The sequence below is a fragment of the Eupeodes corollae genome, chromosome 2 (genome assembly GCF_945859685.1).
Source record: "Eupeodes corollae chromosome 2, idEupCoro1.1, whole genome shotgun sequence".
Taxonomy (NCBI): domain Eukaryota; kingdom Metazoa; phylum Arthropoda; class Insecta; order Diptera; family Syrphidae; genus Eupeodes; species Eupeodes corollae.
Genome location: NC_079148.1, coordinates 35,674,663 through 35,700,062, shown reverse-complemented (window position 1 = coordinate 35,700,062; position 25,400 = coordinate 35,674,663). Strand labels below are relative to the sequence as shown.

General features: G+C 31.2%; 1 protein-coding gene across 1 annotated transcript in view; it reads right to left on the bottom strand.

Annotated features, from left to right (window-relative positions):
- Positions 1–10,543: 10,543 nt before the first annotated feature.
- The window catches only part of LOC129944157 (leucine-rich repeat-containing protein 24), a 137,533-nt gene continuing 122,676 nt past the window's right edge, over positions 10,544–25,400 (bottom strand). The window contains exon 5 of the mRNA XM_056053368.1: positions 10,544–12,437. Coding sequence (XP_055909343.1) covers positions 11,329–12,437 — 1,109 coding nt within the window. The 3' untranslated portion in view covers positions 10,544–11,328. The remainder of the gene's footprint in view (positions 12,438–25,400) is intronic.

The window sequence follows — 25,400 nt, the reverse complement described above, 5'->3', positions numbered from 1 at the left end:
TGAATAATGGCCGCCACGTTCGTGTTCTTAAGAACACAGATGCTGCGTGATTTTTTCTTTATCGGAACTGAGAAGACGACGTATCAACTTGAATACTGTATGTATGGTTTTGACAAGATATGGCGACTTTTCATACATCAAGAACATTAAGATTTTATTGTCAAATGCTTTAGAGGAGTGGGCAGAACTTCTCATAAAGTCTGCAGGAGTATTTTGACAAATATTCTGTTGTGAATTTTTGTACGTTGTTACATTTTCCATTTTTGATCATAATTAAAATTTTAGTTTTGGTGAAAAAATTAGGTGTAATAATTTTTTCAAGTCATTTCTATTTCACTACCGGAGCCTGATAAATCTATTGATTTTTTTGTGTTGAATAATCAAATTTTAAGGATCAACATCAAACCCCTTATTAAAAAGCCTATAGATTTGTTAACATAAATAACAAAGCACCAAAAATGAATTTTGACACAAGCTAACAAGTGATAAAATATAAAATTTGAGCTGTTTTTAAATGTTGCAGAAAATTTACATGGATATAAGTTAGTCATTCATAAGCATAAAAGGCTGCTTCTAACACTCATTCACAAAAATGTTCGTACTATTGACGCTTTGAAGCCTGAAGATCAGGCTCAATTTTACTATAGTGTTATCAAACTCTAGATAATAACTCACTTGTTGAGCTATTTTGAGAGGGGAAAAGTTTACAACGGTAGTCCAGAGGTTTTAAAGCAAACCAAAGACTTTTTAGTATTGGTCTAGCGATTAAGAGGTCTCCTGACTAATATGACTAGTTGCACCTTTGAGACTCTAAACTTTAACACAAAAGTCTCAAACATTACAGAAAGTCTACAACCGTCAATATTTTTCATGACAGTTCAGGACTCTTAAGAATTTTTAAACCGTAAAGTCCGTCAAGATGAAATTGTGTTATATGGAAGCTAATCAATTAGTAAGCTTATTATATTTTTTTTTATAAAATTCTTAGAGATTCTAGATAAATGATGCTAATCAAACGAAATAGTTTAAGTTTATAAGTTTAATCGATAATAATTAATGTTTCAAATTATGGATTCCTTTATAAAAATACTTACGGCTCCGTAAGCTACTTGGTCAAGGTTTGAATTTCAGTGACGGTGAAAAAATTTTTCAATCAATAAGAACTATCTTGACAATATTACTCGCACACATGAATTGTAGAGACTCGTAAGTCACTAGGCCCTAGTTCTCAACGGACTGTTGCTCCACCTAATTTATTTACTTATTTTCTATCCAAAGGCAAAGTACCAAAAACAAAGGTATCTGACGAATAGTTGGAACCCCTAAAACATATGAAATTCCAAGCCTTAAGATAGCACAATCAAGTTGGTGTTTTAGTATTCAAACCCTACTGTTGTAATAAGACTTAAGTTCGGTCATTACTCAAATGAATCATCAGTAGTCAATTTAACAAGAATCAACTATACATTCAACATAATTCCCAATTTTAAAGCTTTAAAAAAATATATAATTTATTTAAGAAGTATTTTAACTCTTCCTCTCCTTACTATTTTTCTTGACTTGGAAAAAAATGAAAACCTCTAAACTCCCATAAAATTTCTGTTGATAAAAATATAAAGCAGACTCATGGATAGCAAAAAAGTTTACAATCTCTTCTATAAACGTCAATCCCAGTGGCTTTACTTAGATACTTTAAATCATTTTTATTATTTTTTTCTTCTCCCATCTCAAACACTACACTCATCGTTTTCTTCATCTCCTTTAAGCCTTGTTACAGCAAGGATAATGTATTATGTGTATTTTTTGTTCGTAATACATCGTAAATATGGATTTCTTAGTGTAAAGTATTCGAAATCTCGCAACCTGGTCGATTGAGGTTGAGGTGGTGGTAGCAGAGTAGTATTTTCTATAATATGTTTGTTTGCAGAAACAGGACGACTCAAATCCTAATGTCAACTTTTATAACGAATACGAATGTATTGAAGGACACAGCAGAGGAGGTATGAAACGTGGGTAACGGTGTTCTTTTGGATTGAACAAATATTTCCTTTTTTACTTAAACGCACGACAAATGTGCCATCATCGTCGTCGTAAACCTCACCACACAAATTCACTGAAATTTATGACCAATATAATAAGTCAATAGTTTTTGGTCTTGAAAAGGCAAGAGTAAATTCATAAAAAAAGTTCAAAGGTCGCACAGTGGGGCAATGAGAATTGAAAGTTGGTTAAAAGTCAAAATCAATCATAATCTAAATGGTACTACTTACTTACTTAAGGTGGCGCTACAGTCCTGTGTGATCTAGGGCCTCACACAGCAAACCTCTTCATCTAGTTCGGTCAAGTTGATTGAGGACCCTTGTGCCCTCCAGATTTATTTCTAATTTGAGTCGGAATGACAATGATTCTGGACTTAATCAATTATTACAAAATATTCAGTAAATAAATTATTTTATTTCAAGTTTCCTTTCAAACACCTCCACTGTATTACCCATGAAAAACAGGCAGCATAATAGGACGACTGTATTGAAATAAGGAGAGGAACTAGCTAGACGAAATAAGGGCATAAGGTAAATTGTCAATAAGTTTACCATCAGATGGATAGGGAATTCAATAAAATGAAAGTGATCTTAAAAATAAACATATCCTTTACCTACGCATACAGTATCCGTATCCGTATTTTCAAAATGAGAATTTTTCTTGAGTTTGGGAATAATTTTTATTGGTTAGGTATGACCGTCTCGTGTCATATAATAAGTTTTTTGCGTTTTAAGTACACACCAGGTTTTACATAAACTCAAATAAATATTCTAGGTACGTACCTTGCATATATATTCGTATGTATACTCTTAAGCCTCACGCAGGATATTTATTTTATATCTTTTGGCTTTTGATATTGATGAATCATAAGAATCATGACGCCTCAAAGTCGCAGAGGTAATAAAATATAAAGTAATATAAGTAGGTTTATAACCTACACTCATAATAAGAACTTATGGCACATTTAAATCAATAAAATAGTTACTGATGTCGATTATAGTAGGGTATTAGTTGAGGTATAGAAGAGAAACAAAAACATCAGAACTTTATTTAATAACTCGTCCTAAAAATATATCAAAAATAGAAGTCTACATCAAACCTCATCTCTTAGAATTGAAAATAAAGTTATTAAAGAGAAACAAAGTTCTTGATATCTTTTATTCAAAACAAGAATAGAATTAGTTCTAAAAATAGAGGGTATTTCATTAAATGTTTTTTTAAAGAAATCGAAAAGAATGTGATACAAATGGTTTTTCAATAAAAGGTTACATTTAAATATATTTCGTTTTAAAGTAGCTGTCATTTTGAATCTTTTATTAAAAATGGAATAATACACGTTTGAAAAATGCATTTAAATTTTGACCATTTTTCGGTCACCGTTCACAAAACTAAAGAAATTTTAAACCTTTATAAAGCACCTAGAAATGGAGAAACTGGTTAAAACTTTGAGCTTTTGGGAAAAGTTAGTGATGTAAAGACACGAAACTGTGTGTGTCACATAAAAAAAACTGAAGTAATTGTTAAAAAAAAAAAATACAAAAACCTAGGTTTGTCGATTCTTAGTGAAATTGTTCAATTTAGCAGAATTCAACAAACGACATTCTACCAGACTAAGGACTTAAGGTCGCTAGTTGACCAACAGCAAAGTAGAATCTTCGTTGATTGGGTCCTTGAAATGCATCAAAATGGTTTTCATCGGAGCCACTTTTCACTTAGAGGGCTACGCTCATAAACAGAATTGTAGTATTTTGGACTTGGAAATCCATCAAGAATGATTCTTGAAAATACCTCTGAATTATAAACGACTATTTGGCTGTTACTTCTGTTCCGTTTTTAACAATGGCGGATCCAGATTTTAAACCAAAAGGGTACGGGTCGTTGCACGCTTACCATAAAATCGGATTTTTGTACAAATTTTATTTAATGCCTTGAAAAATTAGTTAAAAAAATTCACTTTTATTTGAATTAAGTAACGCGAATCCATCATTCATTCATTTCAAATTTTAAAAGCTCAACAGTGACAGTTTTTTCTTAGATAACTGTTTTCCATTAAAGTACGGTCTACAAATTTACAATGACAGACAGAAACGTTGAAAAAACTTATTCCAAAGAAACGCTTTAAGATCAAAGCTTTCACTTTTAAGACTTCTTACCTAAGAAGAGTTTTAAAGATACGACCCTGACAAAATTTGTACAGAATATTTTTGAAAATATACACTAACCAAAAATGGAAAAAAACTTTTTCTTTTTTTTTTTTAAATTTATATTGTGGTCCTTATGATTTTAAAATTGTAATATTCTTTACCTAGAAGGGAAAAGCTCTTAAGTCCACTTAAGTGGTTTTATCTACTTTTTTCTTTTGTTTATATATTCTATCCACAAACAATTTTTCTTTTTTACCCTCGATGATAAATCTTTTAAAACAAGAATGTTAAGACCTTTTGTAAAATAACTAAAGTTGAATTCTTAGATTCGTAGGTTGTAAAACACCTTAAGTAGAACTTGATTCGTCTTTTTAACTTCCCATAGGAAGTTATTGTAATGGGTCGGATTTGTCAAATTGATAATTTTGACATTTATCGACGTTTCAAGGTCCCTAGAGTCGAAATAAAAGATTTTTAGGAAGAAGTCTGTGCATGCCGGTGTACGTACGTTAGTACGTCCGTAGACCCTGGGTTCGAGACGTCGTCCATAGCTCAAGAATCAGAAGAGATATCGACTTCAAATAAATTTGTATATATAGATAATAATGCAGAAAAATGCAGAAAAGGCTCTCAAGAAAATTGCGTCGTTTTTTTTTTTACCATAGCAGTTTAAAAAAGGTGAACATTTTGGTAAACCCTAAATATCTTACAACCCAAAAATGCCAGAGACTTCAATTAAATTTTATATAATATATTTGAACGTGATATCAAAGAAGCATATTTTTGACAAAAATCCATTTAACGTTTTTTTTTTATAAATCAAACAAAACTAAAAAAAATTTGTCACCTCCAAAATCTTACGACTAAAATATGATTTTATCTGCAAAGCAATTTTGTGCATCGAAGAATAATGTTTTTGATACCTGATAAAATTTTGAGAAAAATCGAATTGACATTTTAAAAAAAAAAAATAAAAATCTAAAAAAACATTACTCGAAGTTGGTAAAAATTGAATATCGATTAAAATATCTTTTCAAAAACCTGAAATTTAGGCTTCAAACTTATTTTATCTTATAAGAAATATTGTTTGCAACATTCGATAAAATTTTGAAAAACATCGAATTGACAGTTTTTTTACAAAAAATAAAACTAAAAAAAAAAACAATACTAAAACTTGGTAAACATTTATTTTCGTTTCAAATATCTTATCAAAAATTAAAAATATTGGCTTCAAACTTATTTTATTTCACAGAAAATATTGTTTTCGATATTCAGTAATATTTATTTAAAAATCCAACAATCCTTTTTTTCATAAAAAATAAAATCTACAAAATACGTAAATTATACAATAGTACGTAAATTTGGTAAAAATTGATACGAGTGCATATAGACAAACTTTTAAGCAAGACAAATCGACAGACGGGATGGGAAGTTATCAGTGTGGGCCGCATCCCAGCATCTTTTTTCAACATATTTTATATATCAGATAATAGGTAAAAATGATTTTAGTAAAATGTCTTAAGTTGGTTTTATGATCGATATTAATCAAAAAAGTACAAACGCTTATGTCAACTTAAGATATTTTATCATAAAACTTTGTCTGTATTTAACTTTTTTTTATTGACTCAAGAAGTTTTACTATATTTGCTAAATAAAAACAAAATAAAAATAACGGTTATACCTACATGAGAACATGTTAGGATACTTAGTAAATAAAAAACTGTAAAAGTCGTTTTGGTAAAACCACATAAGTCAAAATAAAAAAAAACATAAAATGCTCCATATCAAAATTTAAGGTATTCAAATAATTGTAAACTGTTTAAAACTGTATCCTTATATCCGTCTTATTTTTTTAAACAAAGATTGCAAAGTAGACTTAAGAGCTTTTAAACACAGTTTTTAATCAATATTGAAAATATACTAAGTTACATAATGTATGTTGTTTTGTCATAAAATCGGAAGAACAAACTGATTTTTTGAAGGTTAATGTAATGTTACCTTCAAATCTATTCATTTAGTTATAGTTACTAACGACAAACTCTAGGAAATTTATTGTTTAAGGGGGGGGAGGGTGTGCATCATTATCCCCACGAACCCTCTACCTCCCAAGATCCCTTATTTGTTTTTAAAAGTATACCTTTATCTTTGAATAAAATAAATAATACATTAACTTCACTTTAAGAAACCTTTTTTTTGTACATCTAAATGAAACTTCTTATTGGAAGACTATTTAATTGCAAGTGATATATTTTTCAAAACTCAAAACTTTAATAAAGTAACAGGGGATAAGAGATGTCAGATAAAAATATGCCTTATAAATATCAATAGAGCAGTTTTAAAAATTGACGTTTCTTAAAAACATTTACTGTCGGAAAACGATTAGATGGATATTTACTATTTTTAAATATACATATGTATTATCCATACTCGTATGTATATTATTATTAATTTCACGTGTTCACAAGCATTGCAATCTCAATCATAAGTCAATCAAAATATCGATTTGACTACATGAATATTGCCAACGTCCATCAGTCATAAAATATCGTTAACAATGCAAATCGCTCGAATTCAATTTAAAATTGTCTAGTTCCTGTTTTTAGGGTTAGATCTTTAAGACTAAGGTCTCTAAAAAAGAACAAGATTTTAGGCTACAATTTTATGTAAAAAAAATTCAAAAGCAATATCTATTTCATTGCAATAGGCTTCATAAGCATCATTAGTTTAATTTAATTTCATCATTAAAAATGAAAAACTTGATGATAAAATTAATTATTTCAAAATTTTAAAGACGGAGTCTTGTAGCTCTGTTGAATCTCTACAAATATATCAATGGTAGTATTAACATAGATTCAATAAGAAAGACGTTAAAATGATATAATGATAAAATTAAATTAAGATCGTTAAAACACGATTATTTAGTTAAATACCTTTTCTAATAGTCTGATCATATGATTGATATACATAAATATATAACTCTTATGTGATAAGCATCAAATATATGTAAAAATACTAACAAAAAACCTTCAAAGATACTTAAAATGCGTTAAACTAAAATATGTATGTTATATTTATTATATTTAATTCAAAAGTTGATGGAAATTTTTGAAAATTTTAAAAACTAATAACACGGAATTAAAGCTTTTTTTCTTCTCTAAAATAATGCCAAAAAATGTCAAAGGCTCAGGTCAACATAAAAAAAGTTACATCTAATTTACCAACAAAAATGTATCAAAATATTTTAACCCAAAAATGATAGGTAAGTGTTAGGAAAATTGAAAAATGACTGTTCAAGTGGACTTAAGACGGCTATAACTTGAAAATTGCTTATTCGATCTTAATGAATGATATGTTTTTGAAAAGGTTATTTTGTCACAAACAATATAAATTAAAAATAATTAATTTAATTATGCAATTAAAATGATTTAAACGCTAAAATATTAAAAAAATTAATTTTTTGACAAAATGCCTCATATCTTCTCTGTTTTTTGACCAATTTCAAATATGTATCACCATTTTATTCTAATCTTGACAAAAAAACGATAATTTTGGTATATCAAACATTTTGATAGGTCAACTACAAACTCCAATAAAGCGTCCTAAACTTTCAACGAAAAAAAGTCGAGCAAATTTCTGGGCTCTTAGTCATCAAGATTTATGTTTGAAAAAAATGCAACAAAATGTTCGAAAATCGTTTATTACTTTGGAAATTGTTATCCAATTTTCACAAAATAGGCATGAAATGAAAATTAGTAAAATATTGATCTTTCCTAAAGCTAAAACAAAGGCTAACTACCCTTTAAGCATGTTGTAATTAGACAGACTCGAATTACATAGGAGATAAGTGAAGACTTTTTCCATTGTCGTGTCGAAACCTACGTAATTATTTTTGAATGCATAATAGCAATTCTAACATTCATTACATTAAAATGATTGATGTAAATAAATAAAGCTTAAGTGACAAGCTTCAAATGTACATATGTACGTACAAATATTTGCAAAACTCCTTAAAGTATACTACAAATGTATGAAACAATAATAATTATGTTTTATATATCATATTTAATTCAAAAGTTGATGAAAATTTTTGAAAATTTCTAAAACTAATAATACAGATTTAAAGCTTTTTTCGTTCTCTAAAATCATGTTAGATAATGTTATAAGCTCAGGTGAACAGAAAAAAAGCTACATCTAATTTACCAACAAAAATGTATCAGTATATTTTGTTACCCAAATAACTAGGTAAGTGCCAGGAAAATTGAAAAATGATCGTTCAAGTGGACTTTAAACGGCTATAACTTGAAAAATACACATACGATCTTAATGAATGATATGCTTTTGAAAAAGTTGTTTTGTAACAAACAAAAGTAATAAAAAACAATTTATTTAACTGTGCTTTTTAAATGATTTAAACGCTAAAATATTAAAAAATTGAATTTTTTGACAAAATGCCTAATATCTTCTCTGTTTTTTTACCAATTTTCAAAATTCAAATCTCATTAAATTCTTGACAAAAAAACGATTATTTTGATATATAAAGCTTTTCCGTAAGTCCACTACAAGCTCCAATAAAGCGTCATAAACGTTAGTCCAAATACAACCGAACCAATTTCTGGACACTTAGTCGTTAAGATTTATGTTTGAAAAAATTTCAACAAAATTTCCGGAAATTGCTCATAACTTTAAAAATTGTTATCCGATTACAACAAAGTAAGCTTCAAATGAAAGGTTATAAAATAAAGACCCTTAACCTATAATAATGATATAATTAGACAGTATTGAATTGCATAGGAGTCGATTTAAAACTTCTGTCGTAGTCAGACCTACATATACATATGTGTATGTATTTTTTTAAATCCACAAAATACCAACTTGCTGATAGTTTTTCTAGGGCTGATTATATTTTGCCTGATAACCCTTTATCATAGTATAGGGATTTTCAATAAGAGGTTTCATTTTTGTATTCAAAAATTAAGAATACACAATGGATGTTTATTTTATTGAACAAAGGAAGGTATCACGACAACCGAAAAGTAATTTATTTGTATCAAATTTCACTGCAAAATGTTAACTACTTTTGTAGTAAATTTGAACAATTTAAAGATATTAATAAAGAGTTTCGAGATCTATTTTTAGGAATGACGTAGTTTTACAAGTCATATAATAAATAAGCCTGCTTCCAAAGGACAACAGTCCTGCTCAAAATGAAACCTCTTATTGGAGAACCCTATCTTCGGTATGCCTATTCATAGTTTAATTTTTTTAAATATTTTATTTTTTCTTTCTAGCCTATAAGCTGATTCATCCAAAGACCACATTCCTGTAACCATCTTCACCATATTTAACAATAAATAAAACACAAGACCATTTTTTTTTTAATATTTAATTTTTATATAAAAAAATTATATTTAATAGTAATAATAATAATACAATGTATATAATCGTTTCGTTTCTTCTTCTTCACTAAGCGCTAACAATATTCTCATTCTCAAATTTTGTTTAAATTACAGAAAAAATATATTTAAAGTAAAATAAAGTAAATATACTAAAATATTACAAGAAAAAAATATTTAAAAACTAAAAAAAGAAGATATTGTACAATGTGTATAATAATAATTAAATTTTTCTTAAAAAAACAAAAATAAATCCTAATTTCAAAAGGAAACATTTCTTGTCCGTATAGCAAAAATATATTATATATTTTATTTTTTTTAATTTAAATTTAAAGTGCTTGAATTTATACATATTATAATTAATGTAAATGACATGAAAATAAATAAATTATACAAAACTTCTTTTTGTTTTTTCCTTCATTGATAATTTTTTGTAAACAAAAGAATTTAAAAAAATATATATCCCTTATACACAAATTGTAAAATGTGCATTATTTTTGAAAAATATAATTTTTTAAGTTTACCTTAACATAAATTGCAAAAATAACTAAAGAAAATAATATTTAAAAAATAAAAGTGGATGTGCAAGAAAAACTTATGATTTTCTTAAATAATTATGTGTTTTCGTCTTGGAGATAAAAATAAATCAATAATTTTATAAAAAGAACAGAAAATATGTATATATAGATATATCTCTTTCTCGCTCTTAACATTACAACTCATTCTTATAGTATATATATTTTTTTAAATATAATATTTTTTCTTTAAATTTAAATTTATATATATAATTCTTTTGTTTTTTTTCTTTTGTTTTAGATTTAATTTAATTAATTACAGGTAATAATAAAAATATTATTTTTTGTTTTCTTTTAATTCATAATTCTTTTTTGTATTTAAATTTATAATATTCAACAGTCAGTATTATTTTTTGTTTTTTTTTTTTAATTAAATTTTTGTTTCCTTAAATATTTTTATTTTTGTTTTCTTGTTTTAAGCCTTAAAATTGAGATTAAAATTTAATATTATTTTCTCTGTTTTTCATTTTTGCTTTTTAATTGATTCTTTTTTGTTTTCTGATTTATCCAGCTCTATACATTTACATTATTTTTGTTTTGAAAACGGAATATAGAGGGAACATTGACAAAATAAGTAGCATATTATTTTATTTTGTAAATACAAAAGTTTTTGTTTTATATTCTTATTTTTTCAGTTATCTATAAATTATGTAAGAACTTAATCTAGGTTGTTTTTTTTTTTGTAAAAAATGAAACATTTAAAGTTGTGGGAATGAGGGGCATGGAGGAGGAAGAAGATGAAGTTCCTCTTCGAAATTAAGAGTTTTTTTTTTATTTTTTAAAAGGTTTCTAGAATCTTATTAACAGTGTTTTGTTTTTTAATTCTAAATTTCAGTCGATTGGCACACAAGTCACTAAATTCGAATCCTATTTTTGTATTTTTTGAAAAATATTTTTTTAAGCCAACACAAGTCGTGCGTTGTCGTGGTTAAGGTCCTTCAACTATCCAACTTTTCGCGAGGGAGATTGGAACTCGTTTCATAAATTTAATGTTTATTTTTATACAAAATCTCCTTTGGAAGCAGTGCTGGATAAGGTTGCATGGGAGGTGGTAGAAAAATAGGAAAAGATCGATGGACTTTTTGCGGTAGTATGCGGCGAAGGAGGGCTATGAATGCTTTGTGCGGCGGCGGCGGTGGAGGCATTACGGAAAACCAAAGCCGTTTTTGATTTGAACTAAACCTCGGTACCGTCTTCGCCTTCGTCGTCAAAGAGTTGACTCGTGCTACCTTGACCCTTCGATGTTACGGACATTTTCTTTTTGGGCTTTGGCGGTGGGCGTGGCGGAACTTTGCTGAGCTTGTCGGCACCTCCGCTACCACTACCACCACTGGTCGAGCTGGGAGTATTGCCGATAACCATGCTGGGCACTATGGTTACACCGCTATGGTGTCGGGCCGTGCCATACAGGGGTTCGGTATCGGAAGTCGTTGTAAGGTTATTGACCAATTCTTGAATTGGCTCGTAGATCTTCGCAGCTTGGGCTGCCGCCGCTGCTTGTTGGGCGGCCGCCGCTTGCTGTTGCTGTTGTTGTTGTTGCTGGAGTTGTTGTTGCATTTGCTGTTGTTGCTGTTGCAGTTGTTGTTGTTGCTGTTGCAGTTGCTGCTGTTGTTGCTGCAGCTGTTGTCCCTGACTTGTGCTGGGAGTGGCTGGCAGCGGCCGATCCTTCATTGTATACCGTACAGGTTCTTGGTTGATTTTGTGCAGATTTAGAATAGAGTTGCCCCCGGCAGTGGTGCGCAGACCTAAATTATCGTAGACCGGCTCGAAGGTTTCAGTGTGCGATGTCCCCGTTTCGCTGGGATTCGGCGATGTTGGCGATTGGAATTCGGAGAGCTGTGAACTATTGGTGGGCGTCCAACTTGGAACTCTCGGCTTGCGCGGAATTGTCATGTAACCTTGTTTCAGCACCACTGGCGAATAGACAACTGGGGCGGGTATGAAAGGCGATTGATTACGTGAATTAGCTGCAGCAACTAAGGCAAGATTGCGATTTTTCGGATGTTGGAGTGTCATAAATCCTGATGGGGCTATCGTTGTACCATAAATGCCATGTGGATTTACATGCTGATAGACTGGACTTGCCAAGGGTGATTTGCCATATATCATTTCTTGTGGGATATTCGATGTTGAACTTTGAATGGAAGGTGAGGCAGGAACACGTGCTGGAAACGCTAGCAGATCTGGAGGAAGATTTGTACCGTAACCATCGTCTACATAGGTTTGACGGGATCTTGGTGTTGTGTCGGATAGAGCAATGGAGTGAGTTTCTTCGTCACGATTTCCTAAAAAAAGAAAAAAAATTAAATATTAATATAATAAAAATTGACATAATAAGTGGTTTTGTTTAAAATCAGAGGTTATTTGAAAGCTGATATTGAAATCTTCTCAAAAAGTTAGCCATTGTTCGCATGTCTTAAACTAGTTATATATTTGAGTTTTTTCCGCAAAGTTCAAACATCGAAGAAACAAATTTTAACTGAAACACCAACATTTGAAATGCACACTGAGTGTTGGAACTCACTGTTGTATTAACTTAAATTTTTTCAAATTTTTCGAGGCTCTGAAATAACATTTTCCAATTTTGATAAAAATAAAATGTTTGTGCTGTAATGTGGTCTAACGTTCGACTCCTAAATGAAGAGTATTGTAAAAACTAAACTAGACTGCAGCATTTGACTACTTGAATTTTCGAATTTTTAGAAGTTCTGGTTTTTTAAATTTATGAAATTACTTTTTACATTTTGGTCAATCTTCTGAAAATTAATACATGGTAATTGCAAAATTTTCGAAGTTCTAAAATGCTACGATATCAAGAACGAAATTCTCGATCATCGAGAATTTACACATTAAAAGCTATTTCAAAAAACAAATGAAACTGGTAATTTATGTTTCGAAAATTTAACAATGCTTTTAAAGAATTACAATTTGTAAGGGTTATATGACTATAATATTGCAGGAGTGACTTTATTTTCTCAAAAAATAACAGGAAGTTAATGTTTTCAACACCAGTTTTTAGAAAATTCTAGAAGTATTTCTCGTACATTTGTACCTACGCCTGCAGCTAATTATATTGTATTACTTCGAAATCTGTACTACGCATTAAAACGTTGTATTGTTTCGAAACCAAATTTTAATTAAACTCAAAATTGAACCTACAACTCCTATTATGCCTCGTATATGTAAAGCTATACAACTACAAATAATACATTTCTCTAGTTTTCTAACCTATTCCATAACAAAGTCATGTTGTCTAATTTACTTTTGCATTGGTCTACAAAACCCTCTTTAGTCTCTATACCTACCTTATCCCAATATAACCTCCCCAAATATATCATCAATTGAACATTCTATCCTCCCAAGTATAGTCAAGTGCCATCAATTTCTCATCTGGGTTCTTTGGCTTCCTGTCTTTCAACAGGATTTACAAAAATTAATTAATAGTATTTTCAAGTTTGTGCTTCTTTCTATAACTAAAGTCGAGTATGTAGTAAGGTACCTTCCTTTCAGTTTTACTGTGTACAATTCATGGATGCAAATGTGGAAAATATTTCCATTGAAATTTACCAACCGCTCTTATATTCGCAAACGATCCTAAATAGACAACACACATACACTCCATGTCGTTTGAATGAGGCTTGTGTATTGAAGTTTGAAGCATTGTCATATACCTTATTATTTATGTGGCCGTACAAAAAATCCTAAAGCTCTTAGGTTCCAGTTATGTCCATTTCTTCGCGAAATAACACGGTCAGGAAACATTCTTAAAAAGCTGCAAATTATTACGATTTCGTTTAGTGAATTGTAATAATTTGAATGAGCTTTTTAGGCGTGTACCGTTGCATTAGAGTTCTATTTAAAATTAAACCTCTAATTGTAAGGTCCTAAATTTATAGGCAAAGTTAATTTGGACTGGTATCAACAAGAACATCTCTTGATTAGTTTAAAAGGTCCACATCAATTTTTATAACGAAACTGTGATTTACAAAAGAAAAAGCACAGACTCAATTAATGTATTGAACCGGAGTGTAAACACTTCAGAATCGTTAAGGACCGAATACATCAGAATGAAAAGAATAGAAGAGAACAAAAAGTGCCAAAGAACTTGAGGATACTAGTTTGGAAAATATTGATGGCAGTAGACACACATGAACGACGACGCACTATAAAAGCTAGAGCAAGGGCACCCCAGTAGCACCGAGTATTTTCCTTTGGATGGCTTCAACGAGGCTATCCATATACTTTCTTTCATATATCCTGTGTATTCTAGGGAATAGTTTTAGATGGGCATTTACGCTTTTCTACGTAAAGCCCTTCACATGGTCACATTGACTGTGCCTCTGTCTGTGACTGATTGAAGAGGATGTTCCTTTCTCTTTTAAGTATTGAATTAGGTGAAGACTGAAGAACGAACGAGGCGTTTGGGCATCACTCTTTACCTTATTCGTACACACTTGTGCTTTCTATAGGTCCTGGCCCTATATGTGTCTCTCGATCCTGTCAGTTGGTTGGTCGGATGTCTCAAAGTCTTTTACTATTTTTAATGATAAAATGTGCAAATAATCATGTAAAATGTTTATTCCTGATGTTAGTCGAAGGACTATCATCATATGCATGCTCGTCGATGAAGGATGGTCTAAGTACAATGTCAACTATAAAATAGTTGCAGAGGATCCAAAGTGAAGGAAATTTACATATTTGCATAACTTGAATGTCGAATGGGTATGGTTCTATAGTTTTACCCACATAAACATGTTAGGAATAGGATGTTTTTTTTGGGTAGCTTGCTTAGCTATAAATATCAAATGGTTCTTCTTGGAAATTGCTTTATCACATAGAGAACAGGAACTTGTGGAAATACATGCTTATCTGTACATATTAAAGAATTTCATTGCACTTATTTGAAGAAATAAACATGATATCTACATATTTTGAAAGGATACTTCTTTGAAAGAGCTTTATGTGTATACAGTGAAGGGAACAATAATAGAAAAGATCTTTGCCTGGAACTTCTATTGCAATTATAAGTGTGTTGGGAAGAATAGAAAAAAAAACTGTCTTCTGCTTGTATTTTGCTAGGATTAAGAGTTGATTGTCTAAACAAAGATACATTTATTTCAATATAATGGAAAAAAACATTTCAGATGATAGAAGAACTCTAAACTAGATTCGAATCTTCAATAGCTATAGAAGTTGCAAATGAAGATCGTTTCCATTTTTTTTGATCAGTGTTTATAAAAGGTAGTTACATACACTTAAATGTAAGGGTCAAGAACTAAGCATTTTACAAAGAACACGTATGTCAGGTCTGGCTTACATACATTGATAAGGGACTTAACATAACCCAACGTAAAATACTGCAGGGGTTTTAGATCGCCCATGCCCTCGACGTGAGATAATGCACTAACTAAACGTTTCCTTCAATAAATGTTTTGAATTGATGTGTCGCACGAACCGAACAGGAAAATATGAGAACAGATTCGAAATAATTACAAGTTACATATGTCTGGCAGTTCTTTTTACGCCTGAAAAACCTTCAGGCAATATCTCAAAATTATGAACAATGTTGCTAAGAATACCATAAATGCCACTTAACAAAAAAACATATAAGCCTGACGTCGTAGTAAAAACTTCTGGGTTTATTTGTGGTTGTCTACAGTTCTGTACAAACACATCATGGGTAAGTTTGGGGTTTAGGTTTTATTGAAGGCAGATATTTTATAAAGACAATTTTCAAACTGCCACAGAAATTATGAATTGAATATAGAAACCAAATCCTAGAGTTGCACATGAAATATGTTCAAAAAACTATCTTTGATTATAGTGAAGAAAGGTTATCATATCAAAAAATGGATCTTTAGATACATTAACTTCTTGAACAGTCTTAGACATAATGATCATCAAAGCTTTGTATGTAAATAGAGCAAATAAGAGCAGCACACGCATCTATAGATTTGTAGGCTATTAGACTTCAGAAATATTTCAATGACGATTTTGATATTAGTAAAGTGACATGGATTTTCAAGACAAGATTTGATCTTATTCACTTAAATAGAATCAGATTCACCTGTTTTGAATAACCCACAGATAAAAATTACAAATAACATTTCAGTACAATTTTAATGGTTTGAAACTATCCAATAGACGACCCTTACGGTCATAGTTTGTTTGAATTTTTGATATAAAAGTCAAAAATTCTGTAAGAAAATGTATCTTAGTGGAAATAAAAACAAATTACAATAATACAAAATTACAATTCAAGTGACAGCTGTCAAAAATAAAAAAGTAGATATTGCCAAAAAATGTTAACTACATTTTTGTGTGAATATGAAGATAAAAACTTCAACATTTTAAAAGCTCTTAAACTCTTCCTTAAAATTGAACACTTATGAGATGACTCATTATGACATTTAATAATTTTGTCTCGATTTTACTAATGCTAAAATTTAACTGTCAGCCGTACTTTCCTGTCTCTTTTTAGATACCAAGAAAGAAGAAGATAATACAAATAAGACGTTAAAATATTGGTTTGGAAAAGTATTTGTTTCGATATTTCATTCCAGTTATTTCAAATAATAGCCCTGTTTTCTCTGGCAGTCGAGTTGACAGTTCTTTTGATGTAAGTTAAGTTCGGTGAATGTTGATATTAATAATGAAATAATGGCAAAGATCTAAGAATTGTTTATACGGATGTATAAAAATTGTTGTTTATAGGTACGGATTTATAAAAGATTGACCACCTGAATCTCAAAATCTTCACAGAAACTCAGTGTCACCTAAGAGCTTTGTAGCCTAAACATGGCGTTTTATATGAACAAAAGTTTTTTTTTCAGACATGAAGCTGTACTCAAAATTGTAAGCGAGAGTGAGACTCAATTCAACAACATCAATACGACACATCTGCCTCAAAAGCTCAAAATTCCTACGCATAAGGCTGAGAAAAATTCTTGGATGATTAATCGCTTACAAGGTCCATCATTCGCTCATAATTTAAAGTCACAAATTATCCGGTTCGTTATTGTTTCTCAGTTCAGGCCTTGGAGCAGCTTAAATATTGGAAGCAAAGGAAACAAACAACTGCTTATCGGCGGCATCCACGGACTCAGAGATTGAAATTATATAAATATATAAATAAGGGATGGAGGAGACCTACAGTTTCTTCTACAGGACTTCTGGTTCTTATAAGATGACCACTTATGCCATAATTTTAAATGTTTTTATCGGCCGTCTTTGCGATGTCTATTGAACGCTTCAAAACTGCACGTTCATCCCTCTGTGGAAAATCGTCCAGGACCGATGTTATGCCAAGAATCCAACAAAATTTAATAACTAAAGGTCAACATCATTAAAGCAAACTGTGAGCTACATCTCGAAAACATTAACATGGTCTTGGAAAATTTGGATAAAAGAAGAAGCTACTTCGAATTGAATCACGTTATGTTTCATGACTAATTGTGGTGATCATTTAGATTTCCTCTTTTAATAACATACTTTCCATTTTACAATTAAATAAACACATATTGATTTCTGTTGAAAACTGATCTTTTTCTTTTATATCAAAATGAAACCTCTTATTGGAGAACCTTGTATTATTTGATTTTTTATTGAGTGTACTTAAGAAAAAAACTTTAAATTAATATGATTTTGGCATCTTGTAAACCTATCGATCTATTTATTCAGAATAATGCATCAAAAACCATAAAACATAACCACAGGTGTCAGATTTATAACAAGCAATCAATACACTTTGGTTAGACATGAGTTGTCATGGACACGTTGCTCGATTTCATCTCTCAAAACTATAAATGTCATTATATGCATTGGTACCTTATACCTACACTATAAAAGTGATTAGTGTGACGTGCATATACAGTTATAACCCTCTGGGCCACAATGCTTAAGACAGCTTTAATTAAAGCAACAAATATCTATGTATGTGCGTAGACAATACACCACATATATAGTTTATGTCATTTGAGAGACCGATGAAAATATATCTGCTGCTTAAATTTCACTTCAAACGAAAATGCCGGTGACATAATCCCTTAAAACATTTCAAATCAACCGAATCAACCGCATTTGTGCCCCTTGACACTCCCTTGTTATTGTCTATATCTATCTATGTATATAGATACAAGTAGGTACAATAAGGATTTGTACCTACATTGTATAGATGTATACAATCAAATCAGATATTCAAAGAATAAACCAATGCAATTAAATGAATTCAACTTCAATTGATCTGCCTCTACGAGCTTTCTGCATACCTTGGTTAATAATTGTCTATTAGAACATTTTCAAGAATGGGAATGATAGAAACATCTGAAAATTCCATAAATTTAAAGGATCATCCTAATTTAACTTATATTCCTCCCATGACCACTGAATGTAGTGTGTATTGTTAGTTAGTTATATCACCATATCATACCTTCCGACAATGACCCGTATTAAGCCTTAAACATCATATCACTGCTACTATTATTTTATAGACGTTGTTAGTCCTCAAGGTGGAGATTACATTGATTTTGAGGTGCTGTCATCACATACAGAATGGTTAACCACACTTATGTACTCGTACCATCATCATCAGCCTATAAGGACTCTTGGACATACATACAATTGAGATATATGAATATGGATATGGATAGTATGGGTTAAGGTTTATAACCAATATACAAATATTATTGCCTGGAAACAGTTATAGGATCCTGTACATGAAATGGATTTCTGTAGGCCCGTAGCTAAAAGTCTTACATTTTTAAGAGTATAGAGACCTACAACTCTCAAGTAAGATACTTGAAATTTTCAAAAGGATTATCAAGAAAATGTCTAGTATTTCTTACATCAGACTTTATAAATAAAAAGTACTTAACCAAGCTCCAATTCACAAACTAAATTAGAAGTTAATCATTCTAAATTTCATAAAGTTTCTTCCTAGTGCAAATAAATTTCACTTCTAACATTCTGATTCAAGACAATACGGGTCTATTTTGGATTTATAAATGGAGTTTTGATAGTCAAATATATAAAACCATTGAAGTTATGAGCTCCACTCATTTCTCAAATTAATACGTTTATCCCCTTTTATTCTATACGCACCTGGTTTTAAGAGGTTCCATGGTAAACCAAAATACTTATAAGGATTTCTATACATAACTTACATATAACATTTCTGATAATCGTAATTTTGGTTGAGAATTATTCAAGTGAAATTGATTACTTTTTTGGTTGAATTTATGTATATTCAATTGTATATTTGAAATGTTATATGCTTATAATATGTATTTATAGTTTTAGTAGAGATTGGATTTTAATCAATGATAAAATGAATTTGACCTAAACAACATGTAAAATATATTAGATTGACATGTTAATAAGTAAATGCGAGGAAAGCTTATAAGATTATAACGCGTGTTAATGTGTTAATTAACAGTTAAAATATACACGAAAAAGATAATAGATTGAAGCCTTCTAGCTAAAATTAGAAGAATATACTAACAAAATAAATAGTAAGCTCAAGTTCTAAGTCATTATCAAAATGCTTAATTATCGTTGACGGAATTGAACTTTTAAATAAAAATGTGAAATATACATAAGTTTCAATGTGCACCACTCTGATAACTTCCAAGGATGACCTTAAAAATGTCCAAGCTTTTTTTTTCTAATAAGTCAAATTGCCGTTGAAAGAACTTCAAAAAGTTTTCAGTCAATAATTGATGTTAAAGTTGGTTTGAGTCAAGATTTTGGATTATTTTAATCAATAAAAGGTACCTTTATTCTAAAAAGAACACTTAAGTATATTTATTGTTTATTAAATGAAATAAGTTAAAAGTCAAGGGGTCAACATTTTAAACAGCCTATTGTTAAGTGCTTAGCATTTTATAAAATAGCAATTTTCTAAATATTTAAACCTTTCTTATCGTTTTGCTAACTAGTGTATTGTTAATTACGTTTCTTGAAAATAAACAACGTAAACTGAAATGGACTTATAAATTCGAACTTCCAACTGAAGACTGGACCATTCCCTCAACTGCTCTTATAAGATTGAATTACTTTACCATATGGATTAAGTAATTTGTTTAAAGTTTAAGAAGTCATTTCGTGATTTTCACTTTAGCAACAAGTTAACCGATAGTAAGATGTTAGAATCGTCTTAAATTAGATAAATCATGTACTTAGCTTTCTATCTTTGTTTTAAAGATATTGTTAAGGAAAATCAATTTTTAGGAATTTTTGGGAAACGTTTTCAAGAAACGGTTTAATTTTGAATAGCCCACTATTCGGGCAGCTTGCACTTTTGAAGCTGTCTTATTTTGACAATTGATAAGTAAAAACTTATGCCATTTATAAAAGTGAAACAAAGCTGTGAAATTAAAATTGTCGATTCTTGTCGATATTCGGAATTTGGAATTGCGCAAAGGAGACTACACCGTATTTTGCATCGATCTTAAGTCTTTTAAAGTTCACGTGCAAACAAAAGCAATGAAACAATTGCAATTTCGCAAACAAACTTTTCCATACCATATTATTTCTTTAAGAGCTCGAAGCGGAAAAAAATTAGGCCCCGAATCCATTTTGAGGAAGTAGAGTAGAAGTGGACACTGCCAACTACATCCTAGGCAGCATTCGCACTGAACGTAAGAATAATGCATTCCGAGAAATGCAGCAATTTAGTGGAAGCATGAAAAAATATAGAGACAAAATTTCAAAAACGATAAAAGGAAGGCTGAGAAAACTTTGACAACATATGCAGGGTAGAACTTTATAAAGCCATGAAAGAATCCGACATCCCATTATCAGAGGAACAATCGTCAGCAAGTCCACACAACAACTGCCTTGCGCAGACGACATTGCCGTCTTTGGAATTTAAAGTTATTGACTTACCTTGAGTCACTAGTAGTGGTAGATAATAACATCGAAAAAGAAATAAGCGAGCGTCTGCTCAAAGCTAAAAGAACCTATTATAGGTTATCAATACTCTTTAAATACAAAAATATTACCATTAATTCCAAACTGGTGATGTAAAGGGTGTCCCAAAATTAACGCAAGATTTAAATTAAATAGAAACAGCCGTTTTTAGCCTTTTGATAGTTATATTTTTATTGACTCGTAAAGTACATAGAATAGGGTTATGTATGGAATAACACATCGGACAAATGGCCTCCACGGCTTTGCATTCACATGCGCACTCTTTTTTTGAAATTTTCCATGACCATTCTGCATAAATGTGGCTGAATTTCGTTGATGCAGCATTGAATCTCCTCCTTTAATGCACGGGTGGTTGTGGGCTTGTTGACATAGACTTGTGATTTCAAATAACCTATAAAAAGAAGTCTAATGGTGTTAAATCACATGATCTAGGAGGCCAATTTTGATCACCGAAACGTGAGAGTACACGACTTGGAAATGTCTCATGCAGTAATTGAATTGTTTCACGGGCTGTATGACATGTGGCACCGTCTTGTTGAAAACACATATTGGACACATCAATATCATCCAATTTTGGCAGAAAGAACTGTGTAATCATGTCGCGATATTGAGCACCAGTAACAGTCACTGCTTGACCAGCATCATTTTCAAAAAAATATGGCCCAATTATGCCTCCAGCCCAAAATCCACACCATACAGTCAAGCGTTGTGGATGCATTTGTTTTTCGACAATCACATGTGGGTTCTCCGAACCGCAAATGCGGCAATTTTGGCGATTAACAAAGCCATCAAGATGAAAATGTGCTTCATCGCTTAGGATGATTTTGCTCGAAAAATCATGAAGACACAGATCTTTGGTGAGTATACGCTGTAGAGAGGTTCTTGAAATTTGCAATTCTTGTCCACGACGTCAAATTGAGGTTCCCGGATTGTCAGCAACACTCTCACGCACTGCTTCGACATTCACATTTGAACGGCTTGTTTTTGGACGACCAGTGTGTTTGGCGTCTCCAACGGATCCAGTCTCCATGAATTTTTCAATTAATCTCTTCACAGTTGACGAAGTTAAACACTATTCCGCCAAGCTTTCACTATTTTTGAAATATTCTTTAATAATGAAGACATGTTGTTCTATCGTGTAACGCTCCATTTTTAATAACCCTATACTGTTAGCTGTCAAATTGCTTTTTTTTCAGGGTTGCCAACACTTCACTGCACAAATGGCGCAAATTCAAATCTTGCGTTAATTTTGGGACACCCTTTATAAGACTATGTTAATACCAGTACTGACCTATGGATCCAAAATGATGATGGTCAGTCGAAGACCCCTTAACCTCTTATCCGCGTTTGAGAGCAAAGTTTTACGAAGAAAAGTTGGTGTTATATGTAAGAAAATACACATTCCGAAGAAAGTTACACAATGAGTTATACGAATTATAGCACGAAGCTGATATAGCCACAGAGATAAAACTTTACAAACTCCGGTGGGTTGAACACGAAGCAAAGAAAAACGAACATTAATCCGCCCCGTTTCTGCGGTAAAATGTATGGTAGAAGATATGGGGGAAGACTTTGCCTCTACTGGACGGGTGGAGTAACACCCGGACCTGCGTTTACCAAAACCGGAAAAGGTAAATCCCGATTATGGCAGGGAAGACGGTGTTATTGGCCAAGCCAACGTAGTAAGTAAGAAGTTATTTCTTCAAAATTTGACATTTAACAAAAAAAAAACTACACATTCACTAGAGTCAGAGAAAAAACAGAAAGTAGAAAATTACCAAATAGTAATTTCACTTGCCATTAAATGTAGTAAAAAAATAAGCATAATTACACTGAAGTGCTCTTGATACTGAAAAATAACGTTTAATATGATGTTCATATAAACTATGGAAGCATGTTTAAATGGACAAAAGATCCAGAAGTCACGATGCGAACGCTGAAGTTTCTACTAATTAGGAAAGACATTTTATTTTGTGTGAGTTACATCAGATTATTTAAATTCTGCTAAAAAGCTGAGAGTTTTAAAGAAGAAAAAAAAAATTAGGTGGCGCAACAGTCCATGAGGAACCTGGGCCTAGTGACTTACAACTCTCAACCATTCCTGTGTGCGAGTAATGTTGTCAGAGATGGAAGGGACCTACAATTTATATGTCGAATCCGAACGGCTAATTTGAGAAAGCACTTTTCATGACAAGAATTACTTTTGGAGAATTTGTCAATTCCTAGCAAGAGCCAGTACCCGTGAAAACTTTTTTGTTTAAATTAAGGTGACACAGTCAGGGATTGAACCCAAGACTCCTTGCATGACAGTCCAATGCACTAACCATCATGCTACGGGTACTACATAGACAAAAAAATCCACTTAAAAACAATTTATTGTAAACCTGCTAAATTCGCTGAGTTAACGTGGTTAAATGAACCAAAATTTACTTATGATTTCAAAACGAACCTATTTTGAACTGATACAGAAATTCGTCTAAAAAACTAGACAAAAACTAACAGACGGTATATCAGCTCGAAAATTTTCTACAAGAACGAATCAAATTGCCCCCAAATGAACAATAATTATCCGCTTAAAGGGCAAAAACATCAGTGTTGTTGACTTAACCATAATTGTTGTGTGTAAATCCGTTTTAACAACCGCTCAAATGACGACCAAATAAAATTCACATCAAAATCTCATTAGAGCTTTTCTTTCTGCTCTGATGGTGATGTTAGTGTAGGCCTGCATTTTGCATCAAATTACACACAACCTTTACTGTGCTTCCATTTGTTTGCTTTGTTTTAAATTCATTTGTTGCAGCCACGCCACGAGCTATCTGGGAGCCATGTTACATCAATTCATCTACTTCCACTTCCACAGCGATATTCATTATGCTCTGTGTTGGATATGTTGATGTTGATGTTGATCCTTATGTGATGCTTAAAATAAAGTGCGTGCACTATTTATCCTTAATTCAATATATCTGTTTTGTTTGCTGCATTAAACGCTCAGGGTTACAGATCAGATTCCTGGCATCAATCCAATTTTGCAATTAAACTCGAGGGTAAAAATTTTAATTTACCAATTAACATCCGTAATAGTACTCGCTTGCAGAAAAAGCCAAAAACAGAAATAATACAAGAGTAATATATGAAGGATAAAATTATAAAAATAAAACACAGCAGATCCCATCCATCTGTATAACGTTGACACACGAACCATTCACTTATCGATTTTAATTGAGTCGCTAAAAGAGTTGCACGTCGCGTCGTCGTCGACACTTAAAGCATTGGAGGCAAAATTGTTGCTGGAAGCGGCTGCAGGCTCAGCGTATGAGAGTAAAGTCAATCTTTTGCTTGTACCTATAATATGGGCATTAAATTAGGGTCTTTTGCAGATTTGAAATAAAAAACTGCAACGTATGTGTTTTATAAGACGTCAGTACTTCAATATCGGTGGCCATTTCTTAAAGGACTTGGAAAAATGTTAGAATTACTGTGCCTCACTGCATCAAGTGAGTACTGTTTTAGATTTGTTCTTCTTCAAAGCGAGAACATTGGACTAAAATGCGAACCAGTTTGTATTTTTATTCAAAACGACTTCTAAAGGTAACATTTTTTATAGTTGGATGATCTCATCTTTATGTGGTGTCAGAAAAATGTCCTTCGGACATGATAATTACAAAAATATTTCAAAAAAAAAATCTTTATAAATGGTGGCCATCAGTAAAAAAAATCTACAAAAATTTATCGTTTGGAAAATAAATTTAACGACATCCAATTTACAGGAGTTTTCTTACCTTTTTTGAAATTGTAGGATATATTTTCAGTTTTCTTTTTTTACAGCAAAAAAATTAATTAAGAAAAATGTGTGTTCGTATGTGTGTAACGAAAAAGGATTTCATATTTTTTTTTTGAATTCTTTTTTTATTTTCCAATCGGTTCAACGTGTCGTGAGTGATTGAAGTTAATGAGAAATTCGTCAGTTGCAGAAAGCTTGAAAAATAGTAGTGGTTTATTGAGAAGAGAGGGCTATGTGTTTTTGTTGATATCATTTATGAACTAAATTGCAATGTCAGTAATATTATATATTGATTTTTTTTTAATTCAAGGACCTTTTCAAATTAAATTGCATTGATCTATTTTTCTGGTTTAATTTGAATGTCCCTATGAAACACTCTTGTTGCTACTTTGAGTCACTTTGAAATAAGCATCTTTTCATTGTTTATTAACTTCCTATAGGAAGTTATTGTAATGGGTCCGATTTGTCAAATTGAAAATTTTGACATTTCTCGACGTTTCAATGTTCCTAGAGTCGAAATAAAAGATTTTAAGAA